At 46.2% G+C, this 25,181-nt stretch overlaps 1 protein-coding gene across 13 annotated transcripts in view; it reads left to right on the forward strand.

Moving 5' to 3' along the window:
- Nucleotides 1-23,449, forward strand: part of COP1 (COP1 E3 ubiquitin ligase) — a 147,428-nt gene extending 123,979 nt beyond the window's left edge. For 10 of the 13 annotated variants that reach the window (XM_023931699.2, XM_023931698.2, XM_086842588.1 and 7 more), the window contains 2 exons: nt 12,498-12,542; nt 14,453-15,555. In XM_023931699.2, the coding sequence (XP_023787467.1) occupies nt 12,498-12,542; nt 14,453-14,470 (63 nt within the window). In that variant the 3' untranslated portion in view covers nt 14,471-15,555. Of the gene's footprint in view, nt 1-12,497; nt 12,543-14,452; nt 15,556-15,579; nt 15,719-16,821; nt 16,943-17,387; nt 17,463-23,197 lie in introns of those variants that run through there. The other 3 variants (XR_015273962.1, XR_015273961.1, XR_015273963.1) reach the window with 2 other exon arrangements.
- Nucleotides 23,450-25,181: the final 1,732 nt, after the last annotated feature.

A 25,181-nucleotide genomic window follows, 5' to 3' on the forward strand; every position in this document is an offset into this window, starting at 1 on the left:
TTAGGCTTTAAACCATTTTTCTTTGCCATTCTCAAGTTCAGCAGCATCCTTTCTTCATTTTCCTGTGTGTCTTGGCTAGTGAAAGCATGTGCCCACTGCACTCAGGGCATTTTTGGAACAGTATCTTGAGGAGACAAAGTGTCCCATTTCCCAAGCCTGGGGAAGGCCACGTGCTCTGGTGCAGCTTGCCCAGCCCTGTCTGCATTGCAGGAGGGTTCAGGTATGTAGGGCTGCTCTTGATCCTGTTATAGCATTAGCTGAAGTGGATGGTGAAGGAGAGCAGCAGATTGTGAGTTCTATCAAGATTAATGGAAACTTTTGCTTTACCTTAATTAAACTTTCATTCCTCAAATCAAAGTCATTTTTCCCAAATCAGCATATGTTATAAATAGCATTAGTATAGGTACAATTTCTTGAAGCTTCTCTGCATGCTAATATTAATGTTTGTGCCTCGAGTTTTCTCTGCAAGAAATCATTTAGCATTTCTTTTATCTTCCTAGGCCCTGATGATGTCACTTCTGTGACACATGTGTGTTTCATAGAAAATAAAAGGAAAAAAAAAAATAAATACATATTTTTATATAAGTACTGGTTTATGCAGCTACAAGCTGGGCCACCTTGAAGGTATCCTTCTCTTGTCTGCTCTTACCACCAAGCAGCCTGCAGCCCTTTGGGTGGAAGCAGCCTCCAGGGATGAGATATTTTTTGCTTTCCTGGTGTATTTCTTCCTATTGCTGTAGCCCTGCTTGCCCCATGGATGTGTAATTCCCCATACTCCCTGCCTGCAGCCTCAGCTTTAACATATGCTGTTGTCCTCCGCCTCAGACAGCACTCTCAGTGCTGAAACTGACTCCATTCCTGTTGCTATTAAATATACTGTTCTTGGCCTAAAGAGAAGTGCAGGCTTTGATTTCCATGGTTGCCAGACTTCTGGCCCATGCAGTAACACAATTAGAAAGCTTGCAGATGCAGTGAAGCCGTCATCCTTCTTTTCCAGCTGGAATAAGCAAAACATTTAGAAGAATTAATGTGTTTATTGAGCACTCAAGTCCCCCTGCAACATTATTTTGAGACCCACTAATGCAGTGGTCAGGATTTAAATATATGTGCAGAACATTTGAAGTTGATTGGTTTAGGATACTTTTGTATCAGGGTTTGGCTTTGTTTTGGTGGTGGGGTCCCACTTAAAAATGGTTGGGTATGTTTAAGGGATGTTATTACAGATAAAGCATAGAAACTAAAGCTGTCAGAATTCAGGCTGACCCTTTTTTGATCAGTCTTGGGGGCAGAGGTGGCTTGCATTTGAATGGGGTAAAGAAGCTACAGTCTGCAGATGTGATTCACTTGGTGGGTTTGTGTGGCGAGGTTTTGGTAGCGGGAGGGTGCAGGGGTGGCTTCTGTGAGAAGTTTCCCAAAGTTTCCCCCTGTCCAACAGAGCCAGTGCCAGCCAGCTCCAAGATGAACCCACTGCTGGCCAAAGCTGAGCCCATCAGCGATGCTGGTAGCACCTCTGGGATAATGTATTTAAGAAGAGGTGAGAGGAAATACTGCACAACTGCATCAGGGAGAGGGGAGTGAGAATATGGGAGGAACAATTCTGCTGCAGACCCAAAGCTCAATGAGGAAGGTGGGGGGAAAGGTGCTCCAGGTGCAAGAGAATTCCCTGCAGCCTGTGAGGCAGCTGTTCCCCTGCAGCCATGGAGGTCCACAGAGAGCAGAGATCCACCTCCAGCCCATGGAGAACTCAATGCCAGTGCAGGTGGATGCCCAAAAGAAGGATGTGACCCTGTGGGAGGCCCACACTGGAGCAGGCTCCCAGAATGGCCTGTGGACATGTGGAGAGAGGTGCCTGCACTCTAGAGCAGGTTTTCTGCTAGGGCTTGTGACCACACAGGGGCTGACCCTGGAGCAGTTTGTGAAGAACTGTAGCCCGTGGGAAGGACTCACATTGAAGCAGTTTGTGAACTGTCTCTAGTAGGAGAACCCTATGCTGGAGCAGTGGAAGAGCTTGGGGAATCTTCTGCTTGAGAAGTGAAGGAATAGTAGAGACAATATGTGATGAGCTGTGGCCCCAGTTCCTTGTCCCTTTCTGTCACTGAGGGGGAAAGGATAGAAAAAATCAGGAGTGAAGCCGAGCTTGGGAAGAAAGGAGGTGTTGGGGGAAGGTTCTTAAAATTTTCTTTTATTTCTCATTATCTTACTCTGATTTGGTCAGTAATCAATCAGATTTTCCCCGAGTTGAGCCTGTTTTGCCTGTGATGGTAACTGGAGAGTGATCTCTCCCTTCCCTCATCTTGACTCCAGCCCTGTTGTCTCCTGTGTCCAGCTGAGGGAGGTGAGTGACAGACTGGCTTTGGTGGGCACCTGGCTCCCAGCCACATCCCCCCACCATATATATTTGGGGTTGCCCAAATAGACAGCTTGGCTGCCCCAGATTGTTAACAGCCAACCATACAAAATGAACAGCAGCAGAGTATGTATCCATCATCAGTTTTAAATAAATTGATTTCATGAGTTTCTGCCAAAGTGTTTCCCTTTTGCTCACCCAGCCAGCCTGGCTCTGCTTGGCTTCCTTAATCATTCCTGACATCACCTGTGATTAACCCATCTTCCTGTATTGATTGCCACCATCTCTGGTTGTGATGGATGAATTGTTCTTCTACTTTTGCCTTGAGGGAACAGCATCATGTGAGGGGTTTAGGAAGGTTTTTTTCCCAGCCTGTCCCACTAGCAGTGGCCAATATGTATTCCCACCAGTTACACAACTGCAAGACCTCTGTCTCCAGGGGTTAGCTTGTGTCATTCAGGAATTTCTGTTTGCATGGGAACCTGGTATGAAATTCCCCAAGGTCTTGCTGAGCTGTTGAAGCACCTGGGAGGTACCAGACACTCACCTAGGACCTCGGGCCACCAGGTGAGTGTCCAGCATCCCAGGAGCTTAGGTGTGAACTGTGGTGTGGGAAGGTCATAACATGTCCTTCAGAACCTCAGCTGGGGATGATGCTGGAGACAGTGTGTCCAGCCTCACCTGGCTGGCTGTCACAATTTAGGGCTGCTTTTCAGCATGCTTGATTGCAGGGGTTTGTGCCTCAAGTTTTTTTGGGAGAGGAATGCAACTGGAATGGGATTTCCCATCATCAGCAAGTAAGTAAATAATGCAGTTCCAACAGGAATTCTTATGAAGAGAGTTAAACCTCAGGAGTCCTCATCCCTGCCTTTTTTGTTCAAAACCTCTTTGGGAACATCTGGATTAACCTTGGGCAAATCCACCAAGATGTTGCCTCGGTTTCCCCACATGTAAGATAGTACTTCACTACCTTAGCAGGGCATTTATTACGCTTAATTAATGTTGTAATTCGTCTTTGGTTCCTCTGATAAAACGTGTGGTGCGAATGCAAAGTTGTTTTTACTGATTGGATTGTTAATTAAATGTGCACATATAAATGATTTATTGGCATTTGAGAACTAAGACTTAATAATTTAAAATATTAACATCTAGGTGGTTGGATCAACAGGCTTAAGCCTGTTATCATTCAGCTATTTAGAAACTGAAACAAATGGCACTGGGAAGGGAAGGAAAGCAGGAGCTGGACCAGCTAATAACTTACTTTGTGGTATTTCTATATGGGGACCGATTTAATATCAGGATCTGAATTCTGGTGCCTGGCCCAGGCAAGCTGCTGGCAGCATCAACGATGTGCTGAGCTTTATAGAGCACAGGAGACATGTCACATAGCAGTGATCCCTCTTGGCCCAACTTGGAAACCATTTGTCAGCCTTCAGAGGACCATGCTCTAGCTCAGAACAGCTGATGTGCACTATTAGCTCTTGTGTATCAGGAAACAGCATGGAAGCAAGGATATCTGGGGCATGTGTGAATTTGTAAGCTGCTGACGTGGATCACCTCTAGTTGGATGCTCCTGGCCCAGTTGCAGCTTGTTCCCACAAAATAACAAGGGGTTGCAGTCCCTAACCATAAGGCTTCTGCCTGCTTATATCCTTTTGTCCTCTGGGGTTTTACCTAGGCAGATGTTTCTTAGATGTGGGAATGAGCTGTAGCTGACAGCCCAGGCAGGGCCCAGGGGAATAAATGTGCCATCCTAGCCCAGCAATGAGTTCAGGAACCAAGGGAAGGCAGCCTCTAGGAGCAGATACAGTTGGTTGATTAGATACTAGGACCAGAAAGCAAGGCTCTTCCCTTTCTGGCCCCAAGGAAGATGTGCACACTGCTGTTGGTGCTGGGAAAGGGAAAGGAAAGGAAACTGTGTTGTAAGTAGGATTTTCAAATGTGAATTCACTAGAGGAGGACGAGGAGATGGGAAGATGTATGTAGTGGTGTGAAAGAGGCAGTTGAACCCAAGAACAGAGTACTGAAAGTATGGTTTTGATGAGAAATGCCATGCCAGGGACAATGATCTCACAAATACAAAAGCCATGGAAAATATGGAACAGATGGGCTTGGAAAGATCCAAGTGTTCTTGCACGAGTAAGGGAATTGCTGATTCAAGTGTGAAGATGATTTGAAAGAGGGAGCTGAAGAGTGTTGGGTACAGTTGAGCTGGAAATCACTAACTTGGAAGAAGGAAGAAGAAAGAGAAGATAAGAGAGGTGGGAGAAGCACATCATCAGTGTGAAAGAGGCATGACAGAACCATCTGAACATGAAGCAGAGCTTTAGCAGATTGAAGTTTGCCTTTCACAGTAAGGGCAAGGGAAGCACACTGTAAATTAAAGAGGACCAAGGAGCTGGGATAGAATGACAGAGTATCATGAGCTGGAAGGGACCCACAAGAATCATGAAGTCCAACTCCTGGCCCTGCACAGGACACAATCCCACCACGTGCATCAGAGTGCTGTCCAAACACATACTGAGCTCTGTCAGGCTTGGTGCTGTGACTACTTCCCTGCAAAGCCTGTTTCAGTGCCCAGCCATCTTCTGGGGGAGAACCTTTCTCTCCTAAGTGTCTCTGCATCCATTCTTTCCTAGTTCAGCAGCTGGGAGCTGTGGTCCTTGCTGTGCTTTGGGACTGGGCTGCATTAACTCTCATGTTTGTAGGGTGGATTGCTTGGCTTATCTAATTCAGGGTAGCTTGAACAGAAAAGGCTTTTCACATTCTACTGGTTTCTGTTTACAGTTCTGATCCCTGATGGTTTGCCACTGGTCTGCAAAAATCAACATCTAAAAATACCAGATTTAGATGATATTTCAGAATACTCCCTTGCAGATCGGTGGCTGTTTCTCCAGGTTGAACATTTTGTTTCTGATGTGAGTTTGGAAGGGAGACATATGCAATAGCAATATTAATGATAACACCCTGAAGCTTGGTTTTGCCCCACACTGCACTGATGGGCAGGGCAGCCTGACCTTGGCTAGGGAGAGATTAAATACATCACCTCCAGCATGATGTTATGACTGACTGCAACAAGCAATAGAAGGGAAAGAGGGACAACATTGGCAGTAGAAATGCAGGTCTTAAACTGTGCAGTTGTCAAACGATGTACAGCATTGTGTTGCCAAATGAATATTTGGGAGTTTTAAGTCTAAAAAGAATTGATGCTAAAAGCTGTAGTCACTAAACTGATGCCTTGCCATTTCCTGTGGTTTTGCAATATTGATATTAATGTGTTGCATGTTTATGTATAGGTTTTTTGAATGCTTATTATAAGCTGTATTTATATACTGCTGCCACTTCCTTCAAGGTCTTGAGCATATTGTTAATAGAGATCATCTGAAATCCCAGGATTTATGACTATAGGAACAAGTAACTTTAGAGACGCCGTCACAGATAAATGGGCAGTGGAAAACTCAATATTTCCACACAGAGAGGAGGAGAACTGTGCTTTGGGGGTGCAGGGTTAACGCCAGAATAATTTGGTTTTAATGTAGGTATGCCTACCTTGCCTGATGGGGGAGTGTGCAGAGCTGTTAGAGCTGTGTATCTTGCTTTGCAGTAGATGCAGAATAATCAGTGTCTAATGAGATTTTCTCATTCTGAATTCTAAATAAATTAGATGCTCGTCAATACCAGTTTTGTTCTAGAATGACTAAATTGCAGAGGCAGTTGCCTGTAATATATCAGCAGTACCTGGGGTGGACTTTGCTGGCTGGCTCTCCTGCCTTTACAGAGCTTTCTTTGCCTTCTTCCCATCAGTCTCATTGGCCTCCATTTCCATTTTGAATTCAGAAGATGGAATAGAATCAAGGGAACTGATGTCTGTGTACAGCACTGGATATGTGTTCTATTTTCTTCTAGCCCTGTCTTCAGTTGCCTTGTTGATGCTGTTTTCTTGAGAGCTACATGCAGAAATGAAAAGGGCACGTTAAGGAAAAGGGGTTTCTCACTTGGCTGAGAGACAGCTTACTGCTTATTTTAGTGTGTCACTGGAGCAAGCCTTGGACTGCTCTTCTCAGGGCACCCATGAGCTGTGAATACAGACCTGGCTATGTATGATAACAAATAAGCTTCCAGTGATACAGCGTCTTCTTGTGCTGGGTTTGATGTGAATAGAAGGAGAAAAATGCGTTGTAAAATCCAAAAATGAGAAGAGTATTTCAGAGAGTAGGAAAAAGGCCTGTAGTCATGTGTATTGAGTTGGAGCTAGAAATGCCAGATGTGGAAGTGTCAGAAAACTTGATGAACGCATCCCAACTACAGAGGTTAAAGTCTGGAATTGCTGAAAAACAAGGGAAGGGATTCAAGGAGATGCTAAATTTCTACCTGGGCACATTTCCTATTGACATGCACTTCATCTTGTGTGGAAGCTGCAAACTGTGCATGATGTAGGATGATGAAAACACTAATTTGTTTGAAAACTTTTTTCTAAAAAGCTTTACAATATGAATTCTGACATAAGGAAAAAACTATATATGTGTGTATATGATTGTAGGCAAGTCTTTCTACAGAAAGTGAGTCAAAGGAGTGCCATAATCTTTAAATCTTAACATTTTAGGAACTTTCCTTGTTATGCTGGGTAGGTATAATTGTGTAGCATTTGTGAACTTAAAAACCCAAAAGATTATGTATTTACAGCTGGATCTAGAATGAAGCACAGACAAGACATTTTCCAGATGTATTGAGTTTTTTGGGTTTTTTTCTGGGGCCCAGATAAGCCTAAAGAGGCTTTATCTGTGTGTGTACAAAGGAATTAGATAAAAATCCAGTTCCTAAGGATTAAAAGGCACAGTTTAGGTGTGCATGTTCTGTTCCAGGTTTAATACCTAAAGAGTTGGCGTGTTGCTGCTCCTGAAATATTTTGATACAACATCTTTTATATGTTAGACCTTGTTCTGTAAAGAAGCACTTGGTGTAAAGTAATTAATTTTTTCTTGAGCCTGATGTTCACAGTATAGATAATAAATATTCCTTTAAATTTCTTCAGAGAAGGGTTCATGTTAGGTGAGTGCGATGGCATAGAAAGTAAATTCTGGCTTACAGGGAGATGGAGGGTTGTGTACCACAACCAACTCACTTGTGTAACACAAGCCAACCCACTGTGCACCTTCCATTGATAACAGTTGTATCACAAGAATAGGAAAAAAACCCCAAAATTTGGCATGCAGCACATTGTCCTGCTGGGAAGAGATCTAATCTACCAGTTCAGCTTTTCAAAACCTCTTGATTTTTGTACGCTGGAGGTTCATTGTGTTTCCTGGGTTAGAATTTGTAATTTTCTTTCAAAAACAAAAAACTGACTTGTGTCATACCACAAGAAAATAACCAAGGCTCGAGGGAATTAGAGTGAAAAGCCATTAGAATCTGCTAATTACAAGATGAAGAGCAGTCAAGCAGTGGTGGTCTATTGGGGAACCACTTTTGCACATTTAGATGTGTAGAAAGACTTTGTGTGTGACATTGATGGGAAAAGTTTTGGTGAAATATGTCTTGCAGATAGTCTGCAGCTCAGTCCTAAGAGGCAGCACCAGGGTAATAGTTGCCACCTTCAGTAAGGAAGGAGTAAATTTACTTAAATGATGGACTTTCTGTACAAACAGCACTAGATTTAGTTCAACTATATACTTTTATTCTACCTGTAAATAACAGAAGACAATGGCAGCTTGAGTGCAAGCTTTCTCATCCAGGTGACTTTCCCACTGTATCAACAGCTTTGCTTAATTAGGCTCCAGCTACTTGGAATAAGTGCTGAAAAAACAGCCATTTGTTAGCCAAAACATCTGCTGGGGAGGGAAGGTGAGAAGTTGTTAATTTAAAATAAGATCTTTAAGAACCCTAACTGTGACTCCATAGAACAAACCTAGCTGAAAATTCAGAAAGCTCATGCTTACCTGAGTGATGGCTGTGCTAGAAATTTGAGGTGAATCTCCTTTATTTGTGCAGAAAAAGGGGGGAATAACAAAGAAACACAAACATTATGGCCTGTAATTAATTACAATATGGTGAAAGACCAAAAACTATTTCCAGTCCTTCATGTGAAAATGTGCACATATAATTTGGAAACACATCCATCCTGAGGAATGATCTCTTCAGCTTTTCCTTCAGTGTGGGCTTCTGAATTCCACTTCAAGGATTTCTATGTGTGGGATAGAAAGGCAGGAATGGTCTCAGAAAGGATTGTATTCAAGGGAATAGAATTGTTAGTGATTTGTGCTCATCTTGCCCTTTTTTGAGCCCTTTTGGGACAGGTTTGATGTCAACAGAGGAAGACTGAAATACTCAGCTATGATTTTGCACAAGCCCACTGGTGAGAGGGATGTGTAGCTCCTTCAGCTGCAGCAAGGCATCTTTTTTGGTGAGGAGGGATAGCCAGAGAGGAGCCCTGCAGGTGCTGGGAGGGTGGAGGGTCTGTCCAGAGCTTTTCCTCACTCCCTGGAGTTGAGTCCACTTGGGAATCAGTGGGTGTCCCCTTCAAGGAGAGATGTGCATGGTTTTAACAGCTGTCCATCAGGGATCATTGAGGTATCCTCTCCTCCCAGCAACATTTTCTAACACAAAGATCTAAAGGAGTGGGAGAGCTCCAACCTCAGCTGTCACTGACTCCCTGTTGCACTGGAGCAGCTCTGACAACTTTTCAGTTGTTCAGCTGCATTTCTTCAAACCTCGCAAAACATCCAGAGCATTTCTGATTGTCTTCATGTTGACTACCCTTGCATGAATACCAGCAGTCAGCCAGACTTTAATTCTCCTCTGTTCCTTTCCTGTACAAATTGCTTCCCCAGGGCCATCCAAAATAGGGCTCATCTTGGAGGGAAGGAAATCAGTGTGCTTCAAAACCCAGCTGTCACCAGGTGAATAACTCCTTTGAATGATGAATGTAGCAGGTATCTCATATACTCAGGAAGGTCCTAAACTTGATTTTGTTTTTCTTTGCCATCAAAAATGTGCTGCAAAATTTTATTTTTTTTTTGGTGCAATCAGTGAAAGTCCCTTCAAATCCCATGGGTAAGTGCTGTGAAGGTACTGTGGGTGCACCAGTCATATTCAGACTGGAGAAATAGGGATGTGTCAGGTTCAGGACAGAGGTGATCCTGTCAGGTCTGTCTTTGCACTCAAGACCAATTTACAGCTTCATTTTACATAATGGTTACTGCCTTGTGAATATGTATCCAGTCTGTGCAATAACAGATTTGTGGTGGAGTCAGGGCCTTCCCATGTCAAGGAACTGCCCTTCAGATTTCCCATAATGCCATCTCTGCACTCCAGAGAAAAAGCAGGCAGATGCAGAAAGTTTTTCATAGGTCTTAGCAAGAACTTCAGCCCTGGAGCATGTTAGAGCAGTTCTGGAACTGCACCCTATATTAATTTTAACATGAGTCCTGGTATGCACCTACATTTGCCAATTAAATTTTTTGATTCATATGTAACACTAAAGGATAAGAAGATGCATAAGTTTGATGTCCCCAGAGCTTTTTCTATTGCATTAAGAAGACCAAAGGTTGATATTGGCAGCCACACAGTACAAAATGCTGCTGTTTGCCAGGCAGTAAACCCTAATCTCTCAATCTTTGCTATGTTTGTTCATTTTTCTTCTTCAGTTTTGTTTTAGTAAAGGCAGCTTGTTCCTTCTGCCTCTCTTGCTAAGAGGGGCTGCAGGTGCAGACCACTCATAGGAGAAGATTCATGTGTACAAGAGTCATTTTAATAACTACTTTCTTCATAGCAGGATTACTCAGTTGAGCTGGATCTTCAGCGTTCCTGCTGCCTCTGCTTTGGGAGTTGCTGGCTCCTGCAGGCAGCAGAAATGGAAGGGATGAGTAAGGCTGGTCTTTAAACCTTCTTGCCCTGTATGGAAACACCAATTAGTTACAGTAAAATAGAACATGCAGCCACAGTGGATGTTGAGACCCTGCTTTTCATGCCTCAGTGATACAGGTAGTCACAGTAGTGTGTTTTGGGGAAATAGGTGTTCTGCCAGTTCAGTGGAGATGGTTTTCTTTTGAGGTCCTGATGACTCCAGTCATACACATCCTGGCAAAAAGATTGAGTTAATGTGCACACAGCTGTCACAAGTTACAAACCTACAGATCTAAACGACTTCATGACTTCTTTAGGTGTTTAACACATTGAGTATATTGACTGTTTTATAGGCTACACAAAAGGAAGTGAATCATTTCTTTGGAGGATCAAAAACAAGTTACTTAGCTGTGTTCCGAGAAGCAGTGCTAGAGTGCCTTAACAAGCAAGTCACTGTTTGTTTGGTGACAGATTTGGTGCTAATTTTGCTGCTGTCTGCTCCTGTTTGCATCTCATGGTTGTGGATGAAAGCAGCAGAGCAGTGATTAGCTCAGACCCTGCTGAAAAGCCCCCAACACCCAGGAGCTTCTGAAGAACAAGGGAGTGAGAGTAAATTACCCTCTGGCATTTTTGTATTTAGCAGGTAAACCTGTTCATTGAAACAGAGTTCATTTACAGTGGCACCCCAGCAGACTGCAGCAGCAGGATGAATTACCAGTCACTCATAGTGCAAACAGGAATCATTCAAACCCTGCATCATCTGTACTCGGGAGTTCAGGTCTCCTGCACTGCACAGTAGATCGTTGCTGATCCCTCTCAGAATCCTATCAGGCATCCTGGTCCCTGTTTCAGTACCCAGATAATATTTATATCTGCTTTCCCCCCCAGTGGGTGTTGATTTTAATGCTGTTAACCAGAAGCTGAACAGTTCACTGGATTAGATTCATAGCCACCAAATTAAAAGAAATTGCAGTATATTCTTCCTTTGAGGATATACTTTCTTTTCAGGAGCTTAGACTTGGAGGATCATTAGTGAGATAATATCAGGAGTTTTAACTAATCCTCTAATGATTGTACCAGGGTGAACAAATCTATCTGTGTCAGTTAGCCCAATGGTCTACTACAAGGCTACTCTTACCTGATAAATGGATTTTCACACTGAAGGGGATTTTTCTCCCTTTGCCCCAAATCTGGAGGCTGTGCAAAGTCCTGAACTTGATGGTGAGGCAGCACACAGCCAGCTTGGGGCTGTGTTGAGCCTTCCCACTCCCTTTGGAGCAGGATGTGTTCTAGTCATCGAGTTTATTAAAAATGCATATGTTAAGCAATGGGATAATTACAGCAAGTTTGTCTGGGGATGGATAGCAGCAGCGAGACAAATTTTAAAATGTGTCTCAGAAAATATATCAGCTGTCTTGAGAGAAAACAGTTTGCTGCGGGCGCTTCAGCAGCGTGCACTACGCCTACTGGCATGAGGATGGCTGCAGGATACCCATCTGGGAGCTTCTCCCTCAGCATCTCTGGGGCACTTGCCAGCACCCCAGTGCTTATGTGCCTTAGGCTTGTGGGTTTCCCTGTAGATTTTTGGATAGGATTTTGGCTGGGGAGGGTGCAGCTGTGCTTGCTGGTCACATGAGGAATGCGGTCTGGAGAGAAGACGCTCTCTCTCCTCCAGATTTTGCCTGGGGGTTGCTTGACTGATGCAGCAGACCATTAATTTGCAGTCAACCAGGATATCTCCAAATGCAACTCCATCCATTGGCAGGAGGTAAATAGACGCTGCCTTTCTGCTTAATGCAGGGCTGGAGCCCTCTCTATTTATCTTCCCTTTCAAACTGGGTGCATCTGCTATTGCTCTCTAATCTCTTCTCCTCTTTGTTTTGCTCATCTGAAGCCTCTTGGCCTTGGAGCTAGAGGAGTTTTGTAATGGTGATTAGTTGGTTTAGTTAGGGTTCTGGGGATATTTGTCCGTGTGCTGCCAAAAAAATGAAATAACTATTATTTTTATGAGTCTGCTTCACAGGAAGGCTGTGAGAATTAATTCATGTTTGTAAATTGCTTTGGAGATTTAAAGCTCGGTACAACCACTAAGGATTATTGCTTTCTAATTCTTCAAGGTAGTATAACTTATAAAGACTTCCAGCCTTGAAAGCATCTTGGATATAGGAAGAGTTAAATCCCTTTGAAATAAGATATACTTCTAATGTTTAAGATAAAAATAACTTCTTCTCTACTGCTTCATCCAAAAAAAAAGGTGAGGAAAAAAGCAATGGCAGGTTCTGATAGTGCCTCTTTTTTTTTTTTCCAGGAGTCCAACGTGCTTATTGCTGCTAACAGTCAGGGTACAATTAAGGTAAGTTATTTTACACATCTTGCCTTTAAACACTTGAATCTGTTGATAGTAAAGAGCAAGGTCAGAGACACTGAACAGGCAGGAGAAACCATTAGAAGATCTTGGCTGTGGAGGTTTGCAATTTAAATGATGTATTTGCCTCTGGCACACAGTGGAGTGAGCAGGCAGTGCCCCGGCAGTGAAACTAGTGCAGTGAGGTGTGGAAGAGTTGCTGGTGGCCATCCAGCACCCACTGCTGCTCCTTGGGGTCCTGGCAGCACAGAGGGCCTGGCACAAGCATCTCCCCAGGCTGTTGCTGGCTCCCATGGCAGCAGAGGCTGAGTGTTAAGTCACCAGTATTAACCTGAGCCTGTCCTCTGGCTGCTGCAGATGCAGCAGGGCTGAAAGCTGAGCTCGTGGTGTGCAGCCGGCTGGAGCAGCACTGCAATGAGCAGGGATGCTCCCTGTCTTTGCTGACTCTGGTGCTCAGACAGGCGGTAACAGACAGCAGCTGCCAGCTCGGGGTTTTGTGAAAGCATCAGCCTTCCCTGTGCACAGTACCTGGTTTTCAGCTCTTTAATTAAGTCTTCCAGAGTGTCTGTACGATATATTTCTGTCTGTAGAATGTCAGGTGATTGGAGTGAAAAGACTGTCCTTCTATATGTGTCTATCAGCCAAGCAAAACCAGTATCCAAGGCAGTACCAAACTCAGCCCAAACCCTTCCCTTGGGAACTTTATCCCCCATTCCACACAGCAGCACTGACCTCCAACATGCTGTTAGGTTTGGTGCTTAATGCCCTAAGCTTGTAGCCCAGACCCCTGGCAGCATTCTGGAGCTGCTGGTAAAGGGCTTTACTTGCTGTCTGCAGTTTTACACTGCATTGTCATTGTCATGAGGCTGAGGTCCTGATTGTCCCTCACATCCCTGTGGCAGTAGCAGTTCTCTGGAGCCATACCAGAGCTGCTGGTCTGAATCACCCTGGAAAAATCAGCAAAAATGCAAGAATGATGAGAGACCCAAGTGGTCTGTGTTTAACTGCATGTCAAGAATTTTTTTCCCCTTTTTTAGGACACACAAGTGGCTGAGTTACTCCTGCTGTTGCAGCATTTGATGCTGTGGCCTCTCATTCATAGGGGATTTATTCATATCTCATGTTTTGGAATTGGTTGATGGTTACTTTGGTCACCTACTCCTTAGGAAAATGGACAAAATGCACAGACGCTTTTGATATTTTGAAGTGAATCCAGCAGCAAGAGCAGTGATTAGAGAGGAGAGGTTTTGCTCATGCACTTTGCTTGTTAATGAGAGAAGGTAGACAGAGAGAAATGTGCAGCCAGCCAGGGCTGTCAGAACTCTGGTGTCTCCATTTGCCTTTAACAGCATGCAGTGGGAAGGTGGGATGGTCTGGGAAAGGCCTGGGTGTGCCCAAACCCACACCACTTTGGGGACAGATGCCACACTGGGCATTACCCACGAGCTCTAGAGCTTTTCCCAGTAAAGCCAAACCAGGTTAATGGTGCAGCTCTGGCAGCCCCACAGGCACTTCTCTGCTGTCTCTAGTCCTCTCTTCAGAGGCTGCTGTTCCATCCCAGCCTGGACAAGGGAAAAGAACAGAGAGAGCTGGCATGACAAAAGCTCTGATATCTGGTACAAGATTTCCAGGAGCTATGTGATTGAGATGAGGGGAAATGAGGCATCTGTGGATGGTTTTGCTTCATGGCTAATTTATCATCACACAAGCAGACATCAAAATTGGGATGCTTGCCAAGTGCTTTTCCCATTTGTGGGATATTATTGCATGCTGGTGAATAAAGGGTAAGGGGTGGAGACAGAAGGGTTAGTCCTGTCTTAGTGATCTATATGCTGACGTAGGAAATAATGAATGTCATAAATTCCTATCCTAAATGTCTCGTCTTCCTTACTAATCAGGTACTGGAGCTGGTATGAAGGGTTTTCTCTCAAGGCATGAGGTACTTGGTCCTGCTGATATGCTACAGTATTCATCTGAGAACCACAGTGGGACAAGAAACCAAAACCACCTTGATGTTCCTCCCCAGAACGATCATGTTTGGGTTTTTTTCCATTTATGGACTTTCTAGGACATTTTGAGACACTGGTAACACCAATGAACTGTCTGCCATCAACATTAATTCCACAGACTTTGCTGGTGCTGGTGGTGGTATGGTTGTCTAATTTTTATGATAGGAAAACAAATTCTTTTAAATAAAAAGGAGTAATAAAATTTATTGAGCCACAAGCTGAAGCTGGAAGATTGTCTTGTTGCATAAGAGAACAGAGTGACTTGTGAAGGGAGCTTACAGGAGCACACAGGGCTGTCCTCAGCTGCACATCTCCAGTTACTTACATCTGGACTCTACTTCATCCTCACCAGAAAAAGAAAATCTCTAAGCCTTACCTGGACATGCAAGCAATTCACTTTGAAATCCCATCATGATACGGTTCTGTTGTTCCTTTGATTATTAATTATTTTTTAGATGCATTATATGTTGAGAAATGTCACTGAGGTTGACACCACTGGAGACTGAAGTCCTCTAGTCATTGAAAAGGACACCTTCCCCTTCCTCCTCTCCTTAGACCCCTTCCTTGCCCCAAAGGGGCAGTTCCAAAGGAGAGAATTAAGTTGTCCTCCCATCCATGTGGGCCACCTACCACCAGCAACATGTTGGGATGAGGGGGCCTGCAGTTCCTGAGACCTGGACCGACCTTGCCAAGACATCGTGGGATAAAGATCTGCCTCCCACTGACCTGGCTGTGTTTGACTATCTCAGCTAGAGGAGGAAGCTTCTAGATCCAGTTACCAAAGCCCTGCACCACTCAATCGCCTGTGTGGTCTGGTTGTGTTTGCCCCTCTCTGCACACCGTGGAAGCCGAGCATTTTGAATGTTGTAATAAGAGAGGGGATGGAGTTGGTTTGTAATGTGTTTCAGAGCCATGATATAAGTAGCCTTATTTTTAATGGTCATGCATACACTTAATTGTACATATGGAGGGGGAATAAACCATGAAGCTGAGAGTTGTTGTTGCTTTCTTGGCAGGAGCGGAGCAGATAAGAAGGTGCAGACGGTCGTCACGAGCAGCAGCCAGGCTAAACTGTCAGGATTGCTGCCAGCACTCGTTAAGCTTGAAAGTGGATTTGGTGGGCGTAGTGTCTTTTCCCTGCCGTGGGTGGCAAAGGTGCAATGCAGACAGTGGTACCTGTGGGAAGTGTTTTGGTTTGCAAACAGAATCCTTTCTCATTCATTCACTGCAGGATCTGTCTCCCGCATGCCACGGGGGCTGGGATTGATGCAGGGACTTCGCACAGGTCTCTTGTCCTCCAGGTGCTAAAAGTCTCACTCTCATCTTCCCAGGAGGATTGTGTGATCTTCCCACACCGTTTGAGCACTGAGCAGAGCAGGGAAGGAGAGCAAGGGTGCTCTTGAGGGTATTAATAAAGAAGCAGGGACAAAGCCTTGTGGCAGAACTGGGGACAGGTCCTGTCCTGGTTCAGTGCTGGTGTAAGTCTCTAGGGGGTCATCTGTGCTCCTTCAAAGGTAGAAGTATGTGGGACACTGCCAGTAGTTTCAGAGAGTCTAGTCCAGTGGGGAGAAAAGTGATGCTGAGCTACAAGGGAGGGGTGGATGCTGCATGCTGGTTTTCTTCCATGATTTCTGGTGTGTCAGTGGTGGGGAGGGTGAGGAGAGAAGGAAAGATGAGAGGACAGCACACCAGATTGTGTTCTGCTCAGGAGTGCTACCTGCAGGTCTCCACTGTATGAGCAACCTGAGTCACTGTGACAGAAGAAAACAAAATTGGTTCCTTCTGCCTGATGGCAGCTGCCTGACACATCCCACTGGGCATTAGTTTGATTTCCAGTTTGCTGCATTTGAAGAGAATTGGGTGGGAGTGACTGTACTGAGCATCCTTCCCAGCCAGCCCTCTCCAAAGGCAGGGCTGATGTGATGATCCATTGCCACTGCTCTTCCTGCTTCCCCTGGTTTCAGGTGTGGATTTCCCCCAGCCTCTGGCTTGCTTATCAATGCCCACTAATTTATTTTGCAAAGTGACCTGGCTGCTGTTGTACCCCAGCCTGGTGCCACACAGCCGCTGTTGGCAGGTGACCTCATTCCTTCTCTCTCCCCACTTGAAGATCCTCCGTGTTTTAAATTGAAATTGTTCTGACAAAGCCGAGATCTTTAAAAAAGAAGAAAAAAAGCAGCTGTTTTGAATGCTGTAAGGTTACTCCTTGAATTAAACAGGGAAAGCTGTTTAACATCGGATGCCTTTATTTTTTTCAGTTTTCATTCTGTTTCAATCAAGATAAAATGCAAATTTGGTGTCTGGCCCTAATTAGAAACACAGCAGCTCATAAACAGAAGTTGATGGCAATTTTTTGTCTTCGTCTCTTTGTCACAAGAGGTAATGCTCCTTCTTTTAATCCCCTTAATTTTCTTTCCTTCAGGTAACTTTTCACAGTTGACAAATTAAGTCCCATGTAATTACTGTAATTTTGTTGGAGTTTTTTAAAACAGCATGTGGTCAGTATTTTTCTAATTAGTCACCAACTCAGCAAATGGTTCCTGTCATGTTTTCAGCCTTTTTAGAGTCAGGGGGTGATTGACTTTGGGAGGGATGTCCAGAGGTCTTTGGTCCAACCCCCTGTGCAGAGTGGAGCATACTCAAAGTTGGATGAGGTTGCTTCAGGGCCTGGAGATGTTCACGACTCAACCAGGCATGGATAGAAAATTGCCAAGGCCCTCTGGAAAACCTGTTCTAGCACTTAACCACTCTCCTTGTGGAAGTTAATTGCAGATGGTGGGCACTTGGAGTCTTAATTCTCACCTTCTTCTTTTGAAAAAAACAGGTTACAAAGCCCTTGACTGGAAGCTGCCCTAGACCATTTTTCCTCCAGCTCTTGTGTCCTTGCAAGAGGTGTTAGGTGAGTCAGATTTTTTGAGAAAGGGAATTTAAAACCTTTCTTGGCCAGACAGTGTCTTCAATTAACTTTAAAGCATTTAACAGAAGAGTAGGAGGAACATGCCTCAGTGCTAAAAAAATTCAATGCTGGAGGGAATTGAAAATGATGGTCAATGGGAAATCTAAATTAATATCAATATGTCAGGGCTCTCCTGCAGTGTGTGTGGCCAGCTGCTAATGCCAGTGTTCGACCGAGTTCGGAGCCTTGTTTGTTTAGGGTAATTTTGTTTAACTATGGAAGGTCGTAATGACATCAGCAGATAATTGAGAAGGCAGATTAACTCCTTCCCAGCTCAAAAGTCCTCTTTCCATTCTCACTGCTTTTCTGGTGGCCAGAAATACCCAGCAAGGACCTGCAGCAGTCTAAGGGTGAGTAGAGCATTCACGGTGGCGTTTGCCTTGAAGAACTCCTCTTGTGTGTCAGCAGCACCCGGTGTCCTGGCAGGCATCCAGAGGAGGTGATTGCATCCTGCCTCCTGCCAGCCTTTGCCACTGCCTGCAAAGGCTTTTCCTTGAGGCCAGCCTCATGGGAGGTTCCTTGCCTGATCTCGGAGAGCAATTTTCCTTCCTCTCAGCAGTGTGGAGACCATGTCCTGCGCTTGTGAATGGGTGGAGTGTGTAAAGGTCAGGGAGTGTCACCTACCTTAAATGCTGGGGATCTGAGAGGTTTGGCTAGTGGGAAGGTGTGCTTGAGACCATGGGAATCCACAAATTAGAGCAGCATCAGTGGCATAAGGTCCAGAGCCCACATCTGTCTCCTGGAGAAGCACCCCATTAGTCCCCCCAGCCTTCTGGTAACCATCACCACGTGGTTTGTTTTAATTTTGTTTTCAGAGCGAGCTGCAAATTCTTGAAATTATGATCATCTCATCTCTGTTCAGTTACAAGGCACTCTTTGCATATGTTAAATCTTCAAATTCTTCTTAAGATAATTTAAAAGTAGTTAGTTGGGTTAAAGCAAAATGAATTCTCTGTGTGTTAACCAGCCATTTGAGTTGAGTAGGTCTCACCAAAAAACTCCTTTAAATCTCTCCACCTTAGCCTTCACATGTTAAATCTGGCTCTGGCTGATGGCTGGCCATTGCTACACAGCAGAGGCAGAACAAGAATTTGCCCTTCAACATCAAGCAGCAGGGAGAATTTCTTAGGAGGGGAAAGAAAGTGATAGGTTTCAATATCTCTTAGGAATAAATTATGAGAAAGAAAACTAGTATGAACTTTCCTGACCAGTGTGCAGGGGAAGGGGAGAAGGTGGTTCCATCTGTCCTAGACTGCAACATCTCACAGGGCTCCACACATCATGAACATTTCAGGTGAAGGAGGGCTCCACACACACATCACAGCCTCCAATCTGCCTGGAATAGAATGTTTGCAGTGTGCCTGCTACCATCAGTGGGCTGTGCTGGAAAACAGCCCATCAGGGAGTGAGGGGACAAAACCAATCTGATAGCTGCTTGCCTAAAACTTCTGATGCATGCAGAGACAGATTTTATTTGTCTCTCAGTTCTGCCTTCTCTAGGGTCTCCCAAAACTGTTTGTGGAGTTGTAGTCCCAAAATTTGAGGGTGGAGACTTGCATGAATAGCAGAGAAGAATGAGTGCCATGAGCATCTCTAAAACCATCATCCTCCCTGAAATCCCTCCAGTGCCTCCACCCATCTGAGAACTGGGGAGCACACTGTCTCATAAGATACTTTTGGGCAGATATTAATTTGGGAAATAATTTTGGAGATAAAGGCTGTCCTTGGCAGGCCTGAGTAATAGCATGTGACAGCTGAAACTGAGCCAGCAGTGTGAGCACAACATGAATCCTAAACCCACAAGCATTGGTGTGCCCTTGCAGCCCTGGGAGCCTTTAATTAATGAATTAGAAGTGTTCATTTCAAGATAAGCTCATCATTAACCCCCCTCAACAGCAGGATTCTCTCAGAGAGGGCCAACCACCACAGTGGGTCTGCAGGGAGGCACAGGCACAGTGCTGGGCTCTAACGGAGGTGTGAAGGCAGTGGAACCAGTGTGTCCCCTGCTCCAGACCCCACAGTGAGGACAGGGACTGCTGGAGGATGAGAAACTCATGCTGCAGGCATGATCCCAGCACCTGTCTCTGGTGAGCTGGGTAGGGAAAATGCTCAGCAGCTCTGATTTTGTCCTTAGGGGCCTTATTTCAACAACAAGTTTGTCTTGATTACAGCGCTTAATCTGACTTGTCAAAATCTTCCTAAAACCATTCAGGGTGTTTAAGAGGGATAATACACTCCTTTTATCGCCTTAGATCTGAGCAGGAGCTGGTCTGAAGGCACCAGGCCAGCTGCTCCTGTCCCATTCCCCATTACTCTGGGTCAGAGGCATGTGTTAGGGTACTGCCTGCAGGGATGAGCCCTCACACCCCCAGCGTGGTGCTGGGTCCTGTGGTGACCAAAAAACATCCTGAAGCTGGCATTGATCTGCAGAGAGCAGAGCAACCCATGCCTGAATGGGGCAGGGGATGCTGGGGGGAAGGAAAGTGGGGCTGACCCCTCAAAGTCAGCAGAGCATCACGCTTGAGCTGGCGCCAGACAGGCTGGGCTGAAATGGGCCAAAGGCCAGCAGACCGTGATGGCACAGCCCCAGGGAGGGTGTGGGTCCTGAGAGGGACATGGGACAGCCCTCCCTGGGGCTGTGGGGAGGGTAGGGGGGCATCCCCTGCTCCCCAGCTCTGCACTGAGGAGGAGGAGAGTTGATTTCCAGGCTCTTGAAATGGGATGAGAAACAATGGGTTTGTGTTTCTAGCAAAGGGCAGTGGAGCCAAGAAGAGTTCAGAGCACAACACCTGTTTTGTGAGATCTTAAGCAGCTTCTGTCTTGTGTTAGTGGAGAAGACATCCCTGCATGCCCCAGCTCACCCAGAGAGAAGAGGAGAGGATAGCATCGATTACAACCTGTCCACACCCCCCACTTTTCTCCTGTTCAGTTTTTTTCCCTGTAGGAGATTAATGGGAACTCTTTGTCTTCTACCATGACTGTACCTTATGAATTCTCTGTCTCATCCTCATCCTTTAAATTATCCACATAATAAAATATGTATTCAGTGATTCCAGGTCATAATTTGATCTGCTTAGGGAAGAAAAGGAATGATAGAGAAGGTTGCCAGCATGCTCAGCTCTCCTCCATTTATCTTTATTTATCTTCTTTTTTCCTAACAACTTGTGTGTAGCCAAGTGATGGAAATTCCAGTACCTGTGTGCTGGTTCCTTGCAGGACAAGGCTCCCCCTCATACCCCCACAGCTGGGCAGGACCCACCGAGCTGCTCTGACTGCTCCACACCCCCATCTGCTGGAAAAGGAGATGTTTGGGGTGCTGAACCATCCCCATAATTCCTGCCTTGCCCTCGCTGCTTCTGGGATCAGTTTTATCCAGCTGTAAAGAGGGCACAAGCTCCATGTCAACCCCTCAGATGTTTATATATCCTGCAGGAAAGTGGGTCTGCAGGAGTAAACCTGAAGAGGCACGTGAAGCACTCGGGATGTGCCCAAACTGCTGGCAAAGGCAGAATGGCATGGCCTTATCCCAAGACAGAGATGTGGGGTTAAGGTTCCTTCCTTTGTGGAGCTTCTGAACAGCTCTGGAGCTGGCAGAGTTTCATTTTAATACCAAATTTAAGGTCTAAACATGGGTTTTAATTATTTCACTACATCCCTGTGACATCTAAAAAGCCTTGTGCATGGCAATAGCAGCACTAAAGGGCATTTTGCACTTTAAAAAACCCCAGGAATCTGTAATATCCTGATGTCACTGAGGTATGCTGCAGTTCCCACCGAGCTGGGAAGCTGCCTGTGCCCCACAGGCCTGGAAGGAGGAGGAGGAGGAAGAGGAGGAGGGAGCGTGCAGCCAGGGAGGGGACATCTCCCATCTCCAGTCCAGTGTGTCCCAGGCATGGAGCACCCCCGAGGCTCTCGTGTGGAGGACTAGGAGACAATTTGGGGTGGGAGGGGCACAAGGGCAAGGAGACCGTCCCTGCTTGGCTGCACCAAGGAGTGATTGTGCCTTGAGCACATGACGCTTGTTTGCAATAAGAGATCAGGATTTAAAATCCTTGCACTTAACCAGGGACTAACATCTCTCATGTACCCGCTTCCCCCGTGGCTCTTTTCACAGCTGCTTGTCTGCCTGGGGGCCTGCAGAGCCTCTTCTGCTGGGCTGCAAAGCCACAGGTTTCAGTGGCATGGGCTGGGGGGTGTCAGCACTGCTTCTTGGGAGGCAGGAATTATTATTCGGGTTGAAGCTTCCAAAAGAAGGTTTCAAGGAACTTCAACCACTTGTTTTGAGTCCCCAGAGGCTGTTTGCCTCTTGCCTGTGCTTTTTAGGGCTGTTTGTTCTGGAGATGGAGATGGTCTGTGAGTCTGGCACTGCTGATGGGTGAGAAAGGCTCATCACATGGATGATGATGATGCTTTAATGATGATGAAGTGTTACTGTAATCCCAGAGAGGCAAAGGGGGACAAAAATCAGATTGGAGCTGTCTGCCCAGGGGCTCCAGACATTTCTGAGCTTCTAAGGCCTTGCTGCTGCACTTCTGCTGTCACCAGTGGGACAGAGGGGGAAGAAAACAGGGAAGACAATGTCCCAAAGCACCCAGTGTGATTTAGAAAGCTCGGAACTCTTGTGCTTTGCCAGGGTACAAGTGTCTGGGCTTAGATAAACCCTCTTTTTGGGCTGGCCCTGAGAGCAGGGGGAGATTTCCAGCTTGCTTTGCATGGAAGAACCTCAGGACACCAAAGGAAAGAGATGCTCTATCCAACGCCTGCTCTCAGTCCCTGCATGCCCAAATTCTCTGCTCCTGCCCTCAGCCTGTCCTCTAGGCAGGCTGCTGTCTCCATCCTGGTGGGCCAAGAAAGCCACTGCTTGCTTCCCCAGTTCTCAGCATGGTTTGAGGCTGGGGGTGACAGCACCGTGGCAGAGCCCCCTGCCATCAGGGACAATCTGCTGCCCCACAGCCCTGCCCCTGCCAGCCTGGCTACGGCTCCCATTGGGCTCCAAGAAGGACCCTCAGAAGAGAGAGCCCCTGCAGGGTGACACCTCCCTCCATGTGGCTCAAACACAATGGAGAGATATTTGGGAATGTATCTGAGCACAGGCTGCCAACAAAGGGACTGTTAAATGCAGGGAGATGCAGCTGAAATTAGGGAGCAGCAGAGAAATTGCTGCCAGCAGCACCCGAAACCCAAGGATGGGGCACAGCTTTGCACCCACTTACCCCCAGCAGCAGTAACCAACTTCAGCAATGCCCATGGGTGACTCTTCTGGGCACACTCAAGGGGGGGCTGGAGACAGAGAAAGGTGGACAAGACCAACATTTAATTGAGCTGCCACATCCTCTGTGCCCCTCTCAAGGATCAATGTGTCTCCATGCTCTCAGCATCAAAGCTGTGCCTGTCCTTAACATGCACAATCAAAGAATCCATTTGGTTTCCTGTGTGCTCCTGGTGATCCCTAAGCACAGGTCTATTAGATGTTTTCTGAAAAGCCTCCTCTCCTAGTGGGTATTATATATACAGGCACGTTGGCTTAACACACCTGCTGCAGTAGCTGGGCTTCACATCAGTGCTCTTCTATAATAATGATATTTATTATTCACATGTGAAACATTAGAAACTGTTTGGTCATTACAAGACAAACTTCCACTGGCTTCACAGCAAAGGTGTTTGCTTTTCCCCAGCAGGGTTGAAGGTGGACACAGCCTCACGGGCAGCACAGGTTGTAGCTGCCAGCACATCACCCAGCTGAGCTTGCTTGCATTTCCCTCTGCTGGAGCATCTCAAGGCCTTTCTCCTCTCCTTTGAAAACACAAACTGCACTGAAGGAGTTCTTTGCAGTGGACTGGGGAGTGGCTTTTCCACCCCATCCCCAGGAGGATTGAAGCCCTGGTGGTATGGACTAATAAAGCACCTGAGCTGCCTTGGCATGAAGCTCACATCTGTTTTGTGGGATGCTTTTTTGGCTTTGTTGCCATTCTCCACACCCCTGCCAGTGCTTACATTCAGTGAACCATTGCATGATAGCAGATAATCTGGAGGCTTTGACTGGAGGGTTTATTGCTCTCATGATTACAGTCAAACCTTTTTAATATCACCTTTGGTTTACAGCGTGTTGCTCCCTCTTATCACAGCCACACAGCCCTGTGCATTCTGCAAGTTCCTGCTCTCAGCCCCCCATAGCCCCTTATTCTGAGCATCCTGCTGGGGCCCTGAGCTTGGCTTCATGTATCTCCCCAGAGCCCTGAGGATCCACCCCAGGTCTCCAAACTTCCACCCTAAAACTCAATAATCCACCCAGAGCCCTAAGAACGCCCCCCCACCGTGGCCCCAATAACCCCCCCATGGTGCTGAACATCTACCCTAGGTCCCCAAATATCTCCCCCAGCCTCAAGCATCCTTCCATAGCCTTGAGCATCCCCTCACCATGGGGTTCAAAGGGGCTGCAGTGCCTGGGATGCTCCCCTGCCCAGAACAAGCCCTGTGGGCTGGAGACCTCTCCGGGACTATTCAGGCTTCCCGGGTCTCTGTGAGGGGAAGGCGGTGCCTGTCCTTGTCTATAATTGAAATAGATGGAATCAGGATGGATCAACATCTAATTCCTCGCCTGGGTGAGTGGAGACATATGTTTAATTTTCTGGTAATTCAGGCTGGGAGCCCCGGTTCGTTCCTTGGCGCGCACGGAAGGATTGCCGCTGCTGAGAGCGGCTCCGCTCCCCACACGTAGCTCTGCGTAAGAGCTTCTCCCTGGGGCTGCAGTCCCCAGCACCCCTGAGAGAAGGAATAAAAGCCATCCCCCAAACTTTTTCTGCAAAATTCCCATTGCCACACACCTCCAGGGAAATAACAAGGATGCTCAAAGCCCAGGGAAGAGCGTGGGCACCGGCTGCAGATCTTATTTCCACAGGTTTTTTTTTGGAGGGATGTGCTGGGAGAGGTGCAGCAGGAGGGGAGGGATGGGAACAGCAGCAACTCTCTGCTGGACATCCCCCTAAGACTGCACAGGGAAGAGATCCTGGGGCTTTCAGGCTAATCCAGAAGGTCTCATTCACTGGATCACCTTCGTTTTTCCTAATACTGAAGTGATGGAAACCCCTGGGGTATCCCTGAGGCTCAATTCCCACTGGCATCAGCAAGGCAGGCTTGTGAAACATGAGGGTGCCTGTGCTCTGTGGGTGATTATGGCCCAGAGTCCCAAAATGAGCATGAGCAAAACAGAGAGAAAAGGGATTTGAAATTATCTCCCAAATAATTTTTTCTAAATTAAGGTCTCTAGTTCTTCCCAGCATGGCCCTCAGGGACCCCTTCAGACCATCCATGCCTCATGCAAACCACATGCTCCTCCCTCCAGAGACCATTCCTTGGAAAATTTGTGTTAGCTTGGAGTGTACTTTTCTCTGAAGTACATTTAAGAGGAAGGGATTTTGTCCATCTCTCCTCAGCATCATTAAGGTTTCATTAAGGACCCTCAAGCAGGGTTGTCAGCTTTGGGCTCTGCTTGACCCTGCTTTTCCCTTGCACCTTCACAGGAATTGGAGCACATGGGTTCTACAGCCAGGCACCCTGCTCTGAGGGATTTGGGTGAGAAACTGCTCCTTCATGCACAGTCACACCCAAAACACTGAGTTTTGGGGACATTGCCCTTGACTTTGACTCATTGTTGTGTCTGGA

The sequence above is a fragment of the Cyanistes caeruleus genome, chromosome 9 (assembly GCF_971803275.1).
Source record: "Cyanistes caeruleus chromosome 9, bCyaCae1.hap1.1, whole genome shotgun sequence".
In the NCBI taxonomy this organism is placed as follows: domain Eukaryota; kingdom Metazoa; phylum Chordata; class Aves; order Passeriformes; family Paridae; genus Cyanistes; species Cyanistes caeruleus.